The sequence below is a fragment of the Cannabis sativa genome, chromosome 7 (assembly GCF_029168945.1).
Source record: "Cannabis sativa cultivar Pink pepper isolate KNU-18-1 chromosome 7, ASM2916894v1, whole genome shotgun sequence".
In the NCBI taxonomy this organism is placed as follows: domain Eukaryota; kingdom Viridiplantae; phylum Streptophyta; class Magnoliopsida; order Rosales; family Cannabaceae; genus Cannabis; species Cannabis sativa.
This window is the reverse complement of record NC_083607.1, coordinates 32143302-32154849: the sequence shown is the minus strand read 5'-3', so window position 1 is coordinate 32154849 and position 11548 is coordinate 32143302. Positions and strand designations below refer to the sequence as shown.

The 11548-nt window shown below is 33.1% G+C and overlaps 1 protein-coding gene across 1 annotated transcript; it reads right to left on the bottom strand.

The window, feature by feature from the left end:
* Positions 1-3069: 3069 nt before the first annotated feature.
* On the bottom strand, positions 3070-8912 carry LOC115697720 (protein INCREASED PETAL GROWTH ANISOTROPY 1). Its single transcript, XM_030624818.2, has 6 exons — positions 7337-8912; positions 6117-6248; positions 5854-6035; positions 5657-5768; positions 3642-3788; positions 3070-3370 (listed from the first exon to the last, which is right to left on the bottom strand). Exons 1-6 carry the CDS (start codon positions 8594-8596, stop codon positions 3242-3244), a joined length of 1962 nt encoding a protein of 653 aa, XP_030480678.1. The 5' UTR covers positions 8597-8912; the 3' UTR covers positions 3070-3241.
* Positions 8913-11548: the final 2636 nt, after the last annotated feature.

The following is an 11548-nucleotide window of genomic DNA, read 5'->3' as shown; positions in this document are numbered from 1 at the left end:
TCTTACAAGCAGTATGGCCTCAACTAGTATGGGGACCATGGGTCTATATAACCGAGCTTCCAATAAGTCGAACCGAATTTACCAAGTAAATTCCCTAACTTATTAATTCCTCATTGAATCCACACTTAGAACTTGGAATTGCACTCTCAGTCATATAGAAACGCTCTATATGTTCCACGATATAGACACGTCATCAGTTATCCATTGTTATAACCCAATGTGATCAATGATCCTCTATATAGATGATTTACACTGTACAGGGATTAAATTACCGTAACACCCTACAATGTATTTTATCCTTAAAACACTTAACCCTGTATAAATGATATTTCACCTAAGTGAAATGAGATCTCCACCATTTATCTTCGTTTGGTTAAGCTCGAAGGAAATCATCCTTTACTTCTATTTGCCAAATAGAAGCTATAGATTCCATATTTATGTTAGCGCTCCCCCACTCAATTGTATTACCGTGTTCCCAAAATGTACGTATTACCCTGATACAAAACTGGGCTTAACTAACAAATCAAAGAACACGAGTAACACTCTTGAAATTGAGCCTAACCATATCAGGATTTCGATCATGTGATCTAGGATCAACATTTGATATTGAATTGAATAGATATTTACGGTAAGTTTCAAAATCTAATTCAAAGTTCAATATCGGTGCATTCCAATGCATACTCCATGCATCCGATACTGGTAAACTTTGCCAATGTCCTGGAAAAGACATAACACTTTTCCAAGGTGTAAGAATACCTATCGCTGATTATACCATGTCAGTCTAAATCCAGTGTTCTGACAAATCAGGGAATCAACTTTTGAACATATAATAAAGATTATATTCCACTGTGCTGACAACACTATAATCTTTAACCAACTCATATGTTCTGGACTTAAAAAGAATTCATACATTATATACACATATAATCATGAAATAAATCATGTGAACCATGCAACATAAAATGTTATTTCTGATCTTTATTAATAAGTAAATCTGATTATATGAAATGAGTTTTATTTAGGGCATAAAACCCAACAAGCTTTACTTTAACCAATGCTCTGGAAAGAACATAGCACTTCTCCAAATGCAAGTAAACTCTGTTGTAGATTATCATATCAGTAAAACCCTATGTCTGATAAATCTAGGAAACTTTATTCACATAGTCATGTTTACTTTCCAATGTGTTGACGGCACAATAAACAGGATCAAGTATGTGAAAAGGGTTTCAGATGAATTTATACATTATGTACATATAATCATGAAATAAATCATGTGAACCATGCAACATTAAATGTTATTTCTGATCTATATTAATAAGTAAATCTGATTATATTGAAATGAGTTTTATTTAGTGCATAAAACCCAACACTCATTCCTTCAGATAAATTCTTAGCCACCACTCTATACTTCTCTTTCGTTCTTCATATTGTTAAGCCTTAAGTGAATGAGTGAGTGCCCACACACATCAAGTGGTATCTCAATCATAGTGTGTAAGACTGTAGGAGATTCCAAACAACAAGAAGGAGATTCAGCATCAAAGGAAGCAGAGAAAGAGATCCAGGTTCAGATCTTGGTGATGCTCTGCTACAGAAAGGAATCAAGGGCTAGAGATCTGAACGGAAGGAGTCATTATATTCCACTACACCCAATGTAAGGTTTACTAAACTTTATATGTGTTTATTTTCATTGTTTTAGAATTCATATTAGGATGTTAATGAAACATACATGGTAGTAAATCTAGATCCTGGTAAAATAATATCCAATAACTATAGTTTGGGATACAAAAAAAATGACCAAACACAGTTTTTGAAAACATATTTAATTGGGTTTCAGTAAATTTTTTTAATATCTTCAATAACAGAGTAATAACTAGAGGTTAGAACTCTGGAATGGTAGTATTCCGATCGGGTGTACTTGGATTCCCAATCCTATAAAAAAAAAAAAATTACTAAAACAACACAAAAAATAACAAAATAACAAAATCAAGCATAAAAAAACATTATCTTTCAAACTCTTCTTACCCATTGATGATCGTGTTTTGTTTTTCTGGGGCTGTTTTGGGGGATTTTTAGCAACAGGAGAAGAAGATGATCGTGCAACAACCATTGTTAATGAGGAAAAACAATATTTATAGAAGAATACCAACAAGAAAAGGGGAAAATTAGAGGAAAATTTAAGATATAAAACAGAAAAACTGCACAAATTTGGAAAAAAAAAAAAAACAACCACTACACAATAATCGCCTATAAATAAATAAAAAAAAAAAACTAGAGGAAGAAGATGAACGGTACGAAATGGGGGAAGTGTGAATTATGTAATAATTTTTAAATATGAAAAAATAATAAATAATAACAAAAAATACATTTAATAAAATAAATAAAGTGTCACAAAAAGTGACATCCCACATCAAATCAACTCTTTTTATATAAAAGAGATTTTTAAGTTTGATATGTTAAACCGACAAAAGTTATGTACAGAAAAGACAGTTAACTATTGTATAAAACACATAAAAATACACAGTAAAAAAAAGTAAAAAATATCACTTCACAGCATTTTTGTAATGAAGGGAACAAAAAATTCAACATATTGTGTAATTTTCCACCCCCCCAACACACTTGTTACAGACCTTAATTGAACAATACAAATAAATAATAATTGTGGATTGAATTACTATTGCTACTGAGGCGCTGATTGTCACAGGTTTATTGTGAACCTCATTGCTTGATTCTAGATTGCTCAATAGGGACGACTCTTAGTCTTACCTGTAATGTTGGTGATAAATAAACGTAGTTTCACTTCAATTTCAAAACAAACAAATGAGCGCGTAGTTTTCATAGATGTAATTTCTAACTTTCCAAATAAAATGTCGTTTTTTGAACTTCAACTTTAGCCCTAGTATCTTTAAAGATGATTTAGATACACAATACAATGCTAAAACATGATAATGATGACGGCGTGTTGACCACCAAATAAGATAATACTACAATATATACAAATAGGGTCAGAATTAGTATTAAGCGCAGTCTCATATGTTAGGTTATAGAGTTGGGTTGGCTGATTAACAAATATGAACGAAAGCCAAACATGGCTGCTGCCATTTATATTCACAAAACACAATATTCTTCTAATATTTTCTTTCTTTACAACAAAAAATAAGAATAATTAATAATTATAATAATCATCACCATCATCAATCAGATCAATTTCTGAAGCTGAGTTTGCTACAGAGGTGGCTTTGGTTTAGGAAGGCATATGAGTAGCAGTAGACCTGCATACAAGTTTAGGTTGTTGTTGGTTTTGGCAACATCTGGCCTTATCTCTCAGCTCCTGGAAAGCCCTCATTGTCTCCACATCAAACCCTCCCGCAAACTGGACCACCAACCCCCCCAACAACAATAAAATATCAATCAATCACCTCTACTTAAGTAGGTCAAAATTTTATAATTTACCCATTTCTTTTTAAAACTCTAATTTTTTGCATATCATACTTTTTTGTTAGTCACTTTCAACAATAAATCACTTTAATATATTTTTTTGAATATTTAAATATATATAAATATATATATATATATTAAATCAAGTTGATCTAGATCCTATCAAACCGGGTCCTTTTGTAAAATGAATAATTTGTTTTTGTTACCTGGTGAACACGAAAGGCAAATCTAACTCCTTGGACTATAAGCTGCTCTTCCTCTTCCGGGCCACCACCAATTTCACCAACCGATTCAAGCTCAGCCGATACTCTCTTCATGTACTTCATTGCCAAGTTTACTGATGCCAGCTTGATCTATATATGTGACAAAAATGTACACCATTAATACTGATCTGTATAATCATACAGCTCACTCCCTAACTTCATTTGTTGCTATAGTAGTAAAAACACATTCAATTCTCCACCTTGATTTTGGTTCTTCAGTAAAGATAAGATAACCAAGACCAGCTTTGTACTCTATTAGAGTCTTCACTATCATAAAATAAAGTTCATCATTTCGAAAATAATATTAAATAGAGTAATATCCCATATGGGGTCCCAGTAGTCAAGAAAAAATATTATAGCAGTGTATATATTTATCATTCTTTCTTTCTCTCTCACCACCTTTTTCTTTATTGTTAAATTCTTCTTTAAAGAAGTTTAGTTGGATTGAGGAGCTTTCTGGTGTTTATTCAACCAACTAAATTTAAAAATAATGTGCGGTTTAAGACACATGGGAACTCATAAAAAGTCAACAAAAGAGAAACCGAATCTAACTTTACTCATAAATCCAAATGACAAAATATATAAAGAGAAAGAGAGAGAAGAACAAACATACATATAGTAAACAGAGAGATCCACATGTACCCATACAAGCGGGCGTGCGTGGAGAAAAATAAGGCAAAATGAAAATCCCTAACGCATTTGTTTTGTCATTATACAAATATTAAGGCACAGGTTTATGTGACAATGTGGGGATCACTTCAAACCAAGGTCACTTTTTGTCCATTAAAATCTACACTTGTGATTCACTAAAAATTTATAAGTATTAAGAACAACTTGTCCTACTTTAGGACACATGAGTATAAATCCCTCCTAACAGGAATAATTAAAAAAGATAAAGTAGTAGGCCGTTCCCTCCAAATATCTTCGAACGAATAAATGTGATTGTGGGGATGTCTAAATCAGAGAACTAGAAGAAGGAAAAACAAGGGAACAAAAAAAAATGAAAAAAAAAATTAATTCAAGTAAGAATGAAAAAATAATTGTGTATTTAATTTGTATGGTTATGGTATTTTTCTACTTCTATTTCTGTCAATACAACCAAAACAAATAGCATGAAAACAGAATTTTTCTTTTCTATTTTCATTCCTTTCAAACAAACATGACATAATGTGTTAGGTGTGTGACAAGAAATATTAACCAAAATTTTCTACTTTTTCTCTATACCAACAATATAAATAATTTTTCTGCTTTAAAACAACCAATATAAATAATTTTATCATAAAAAAAAATATATGAATTATTAACATAAAAATGTAATAGCTGAGGTGAGATAATATATAAAATAGAATAAATATTGCCAAAATAGGAAAAATAAGTTTAAAAAAATTACTTACTAATTTATTTTTAATATATATATATATATTTTGAGTTTTTTCATTTTTACACTTTAAAATAGTTTTTTTTTTTTTTTTGTATTTTTACGAAATTTTATATAGAAACTCTTATTGCAATTAGCGCTCAACTTAAATTGCAACAAAAAATCGTTTAGAATCTCCTATTGCAACTAGCGCTGCAACCACTTTAGAAATCCAAACCGTAAATTTGAAAAAAAACAAATTAAAAAAATAGTATATAAGATAATTCCCCTATTATTATTTTTGCTTAAAAATTATTTCTAATTTTAATCCTAGAGATGTAAACCACATCACAAAATTTATTAGGGTTAATAAGTGACCTGAGGATAAAATATAAATTATATAACTACCTTAAGAACCGATGTGGGATTGCTAAGGAAAAACAAGATTATTAATAAATGCAACCTTAATTTACCCTTTCCAACTATTAACAAATGCAAGTTTAACTAATTATTATCAATGGTGAAAATTTCTCGAAAAAAACTTATTATTAACAAATGCAATCTTTACAAAAAAAAAAAAAGAAATGCAACAATAATTTACCTGGGTAACATATCCAGAGTCAAGCATCCAATCCGTGGGGATTCGAAAACTTTTGTATTTCTTTGTCCCAGATTCTCTCATTCTTGATAGATTGTAAACACCATGCTCTAATCTGTTTTGAAAAAACATTATCATCATTAATAACTATAAAACAAAACAACGGTTAATATTTATAACATAATATACTAGTTCAGTACTTTTCGAATAGAGCCTGCATCTTCTTAAGGGCCGAACTACATGGCTGGCGAGAATTGTCACGAAACGACGAAGCATCGGATACAAGCTTCTTAAGATCGCAATACCCAAAGGCAGCCTCTCTTAGTGCATCCGCCTTTTGCTCCGGCCACTCAAAGTGCTTCAACACAGCCCTTTCGTCCACCTGTATTCAGCAAAAAATTATTGCTTTTTCTTTCTTCTTTAATTAATGCTCGAATTAAATTTACTCAAAAATAAAAATTACCAAGTAAGAGAGCTCATCATCAAGCCATTTGACAAAAGGTACAACATCTTCAATGTCTGTAAACGCAGCATTCTCAACTTCTTTAATTAAAAACCTAATGAAATCGCCCTGTGTTTCAACGTCTGTTTTTATCTGCAAAATTAAAATACGACAACGACCAAAGGAAGTCTCATTAAACAGATTTTAAAAATTACAAAAGATGGCCACAATTTTGATAACTGCTTTAATTTGAAAAGAAAAAAAAAATTAAATAGAAAGTGAAAAAGAGAATATCAAGTCGAATCCTAGCACTGTCTTATCTAGGAAGCAAACGAAATAAAATCCAAACGAAAAAGTAGTAGAAGCCACCAATAAAGGGCTAGTTTGGCACAGCTGTGCTGTGGGGAAAAGCATTTATAAATTATCTTTGGAAAAAGCATTTATAGCGAAGCTATGGAAAAAAGCTGAACTGAGTGTTTGGTAAATTATAATTTTTAAAGTGCTGTGAGTTGTTAAGATTCTATTACAATAATGATAATATTTAAATCTAGTTCATTATAATTACAAATATATATAAAAAAAAATATGTTATATAAATTTTTTATTTTTTTATATATTTTTAATTATTTTTTTCTATAGTATAAATTTATATGCATTTGATAAAAATAATTTTTAATATTTTTAAATTATATTTTTATCACTTGCAAAAGATAAAATTGTAGTTTATAAGAAACATAAATTGATATTGTTTGTTAATAATAAAAATATAAATATAAAATATTTTTTAAAATAAAATAAAAAATTAGAAATTTAAATATTATTTATTTTTAAATATTTTTTCATTTAAAAAATATTTTTATTTTTTATAATATATAATAAATAATTAAATAAATTTTTAGTAAAAATAATTTATTATAGAGTCTTTTAATCAAAACAGCTTTTTCTAAAAGTTGGGTTGTATCACTTTTAAATTTTTAGCTGTAGCTTTTCCATAATTTCTTCAATAAGCTGTTTTTTAACTGCTTACCAAACACCTTTTTGTCACAGCTTTTTTGAAAAGCAGCTTTTAGCTTTTCCAAAAGCTGTGCCAAACGGGCCCAAAGACACTTACGACCCATCACTATTCTCTCTCTCACTGACATAATTAAACAAAAAGCTAGTGGCAATACCTGTAAATATTTTCAAAATTCAAAAAGTAAAAGAACGAAAAAAAACACAGTTAACCGGTGACCTAGACTTACAGCGAGCAGGTAGGCGGACCGGTTCTCAATCTCGCCGATCATGTCACGGGCATTGGCGGCTGCTGGAGCATCTGTAACGTTGGATTCTTTCCGGGAGTCCCTCCTCATAAGGGAGTGGTAAAATTCGACCACCTCTGGTACTTTTCTAACTTTTGCCGTCATTGGCTTCAAACCCTTTGAAGGCGGAGGCGGAGGCGGAGGAGCTACCGTTTTGTTTGATGGTGGCGGAGGTGGTGGTGGAGCCGTGACTGACTTCGCCGGTGGTGGTGGTGGTGGAGGTGGTGGCGGAAGGACTTGTTCCGTTTGGGCTCTGTTTTCTAAAGTTGGGATAGTAGCACATGCTGCTCCGGTTGGTGAAATCGCCGGCGATGATGACGATGACGATGGCAATGACAATGTTGGTCTTGGAGGTGGTTTTGGAACTCTGGGTACCCGAGATCTGACGTTGGAGATAACTGCGTAGGATGACTCTGCTAGTTCCTCCGAGTTACACCTCGAGTGCCTTGGCCTCTCACTTTCAACAGCTTCTACTTCTCTTTTTGAGCCCGAAGCTTCGATTTTTTGTTGGCTCTCTTGGTTAATAATGTTAACGTCTAAAGATTTTACTCCCTTTTTCAAGCTCTTGATTAGATTTGACTTAACTGACACCTCCATTAATCCCTGAAACCTCTGTGAAGACGAAAGCTCATCACTTTCAACAAAAAACTCATGAGTGCCTCTGCTACGATCCAACGGTCCTGATGATTTGTTCAACTCTGCAACTTCAGCTTCCATCTTCTTAACCTTACTCTCGTACTCGCTTCTCTCTTCCTCAAGCTTCATTTTCATTTCCTCTGCCTCTTTTCTCAACTTGTCATTCTCTGCCTCCAAACCCTCGATTCTTTTCGAAGCTTTTTCGAGCTCTGCTTCTCTGTTTGAGATCTCAGTTTCGAGTATGGGAACGATAGCCACTGTCTCTTTCAATAGTTTTTGCTCAAGAAGCTCAGTCTTCAACCGAGATTCTCGCTCCCGGAGCTCTTCGACGAGGCGGATAAGCTCGGTGACGTCCGGAGGCTTTGGCTGAACCTGTGCAGACGATCTTGGGAAGTAAACGCCGAAGGATCGTGAGAAAACTGTTTTCTGAGTAACCTTAGCTCCGGAGCTCGGTGAAGGAGAAGGTGGTTTTGATGGTGGGGGTGGGGGTGGCGTTTCAGCCGGCTTTTTTGGATGAGCTGGTGATTTTGTTAGGCCCATTGCTACTCTCATTTTGCCAGCCACCATTGATGAGAATGATAAAGCTTCCTCCTTTCTTTTCTAGTACTCTCTCTCTCTCTCACTGGGTCTTTGGGGACGCTATTGTTTTAAAGTCCTCTTGTTTTCAATCTCATTTGAGTGAAAGACTTACAAAGACGTCCTTGTCTGATTGTCTGTCCCTCTAAAGGTGAGTAAGGGTGTAGGTTTGGGACTTGAACTTTGTGACAAAAATAAAAATAATATTAAAACGAATGGTAATATTTAGATACTCATACATACAAATTACAAAGAGAAACTGAAAGAAAAGGAACGTTGTGGCCAATAAATTAAAAATAAATAAAATAATGCACAGTTAACGAGGAACGGTCTTCTTTTCCTCTTGGATCCACTTTTACGCACTTAATCTACGCGCCCACGCTCCGTGAGGTCTTGTGAGTTGTGACAGCGCAAGCGACAATCAATATCCAATACCATATCATATCATATGGTACGGTTTGTAGGCGATAATTGTTTGGAGACACTAATGTATTTTACGATTTTTTTTATAATTATTATTAAATTAAAATGAGTAGGCGTTAATATTAAACTAAACTAATAGTTATATTACGAAGAATACTACGTATCATGAATGTTTTTTAGCATTTTTATTTTGTAGGCTGCAGTCATTTCCATCATGTTTTTTACATTACTTGCACTATTGATAATTTTTTTTATTTATTTATTTGAACAATGAGATGTGAATTAAAATAAAGAGAGGTATTGCCACACAAGTACATAATATTTTTCATTTCATGCAATTTGGTTTTTCATTAATTAAATACTTAAAGTTACTTTAAATTTAAGTTTAAGGTCCAATGCGTAACTTTGTTCTCTCTAATGTTTAATTTTCTTGTTTGTGTTTTTTTGTTTTGGAGGTTGGGATTATCATGGTAACTGAAGAAGTTGTGGTGGATAATTTGATCTCTATTGCAAGTAAGCTAACTGTGAAAATTCAGGAGGACATAGGCGAAATGGAAGAAGTCTTGTTTGATGAAGAAATCTTGAATAATGAAGAGGATGATGAATGGCTGATTAAGACAGAGAGTACTGGGGAGTTTCTTGAAAGATTTGTGGTGACAAGAGTCTTCTCCAAAAGACAGTTCAGCAAGAACTTTGTTAGAACTATTTTTGAAAGAAAATGAAGTTTACTCCAAAAATGGAAGGAAGAGATTCTACAAGTACCTATGTGGGATTCATGTTCTCTTGTGTTATTGAAGCTAAAAAAGTTATTATCATAATTCTTGTACTATGACGTGGTATCTGACTACGTGACACGTGTATCATATTTTATAATCTGGGTGAATGCTTTTGTAACACCCTAAGAATTAGACACGTTACGACAACTAATTATAAAACCCTAATCCCCTAAATCAGGATTACTAGAAAGATAAGAGAAAATTTAAACTGTAATCTAAATCAGAATGAAAATAAAACTTGTAATAACTTTAAACTTTACAATCAAATGTGACATGTTTCGGGATCCCAAAAATCTTTACAAAATATTACAAGTCTTTTCATTAGCTGGCCTAAGCGGCAAAATTAGAGTTACAAAAAAATACATTGCTGGTAGACCCCAACCCGCTTGGTCTAGTGTGGCCCGAACATGTACAAGCATCGCCAAGCTTTCGCACTCATGGCTGATCAGAGACAGATTTACCCTTTCCTGCACAGTAGAGCAGCCGTGAGCCAAGCCCAGCAAGATAGTAAATATTATCTGGTATTATAATTAACATATCACATATACAATAATGCCATTCGTAATTGTCTATTTAACATAGACCCGCGTGTTATGATCACACGCCCATTTATGTCTACATGGCATAGACCCACGTGTTACGCTCACACGTCTAGATACAATAAGGCCTTAGAACGGTTCATCCTGATTCTGGTTACCGAGTCCAACCTGATTATGCCTTGAACGCATAACCTAAATCTCAATATATATATCACATAATTAATGGTGCCACCGCACTATTTGTCTAGTATATAGACCTCCGTGTTACACTCACACGCCTGTATATGTCTATGTGGTATAGACCCACGTGTTACGTTCACACATCTATTTATAATAAGGGTTTAGCCAATGACAATGAGTCTTAATCGTAAGCGATAATTGATATAATATATATAATATGATAAGATAAATAGATAAATAATAAACACAGAGTTTTTAAAGAGGTTCGGCCCCGAGCAGTTCGATAATAGCCTACTCCCCTTGATTCGTATTGACTTAAGAACAAAGAATGCAGTGATTCTTCTCTTAGAGCTCTTACAACAATATCTCTGAGTATACTCTCTTAGATGATTTTTGTTGGGTTTTTTGCCCTAAATAAAACCCATTTCATGTTGGGTTTTATGCCCTAAATAAAACTCATTTCAATATAATCAGATTTACTTATTAATATAAATCAGAAATAACATTTAATGTTGCATGGTTCACATGATTTATTTCATGATTATATGTATATGATGTATGAATTCATCTGAAACCCTTTTCACATACTTGATCATGTTTATTGTGCCGTCAACACATTGGAAAGTAAACATGACTATGTGAATAAAGTTTCCTAGATTTATCAGACATAGGGTTTTACTGATATGATAATCTACAACAGAGTTTACTTGCATTTGGAGAAGTGCTATGTTCTTTCCAGAGCATTGGTTAAAGTAAAGCGCAGGTTGGATGCATGGAGTATGCATCGGAATGGACCGATATTGAACTTTGACTTAAATTTATTAAACTTGCCGTAATATCTATTCAAGTCAATATCGCCTAGTTGATCCTAGATCAAATGATCTTAATCTTGCTATGATTAGGCTCAATCTCAAGAGGCTATTCGTGTTCTTTGATTTGTTAGTTAAGCCTACTTTTAGGTCAGGGTGATACGTACATTTTGGGAACACGGTAGTGCAATTGAGTGGGAGCGCTAGCATAAACAT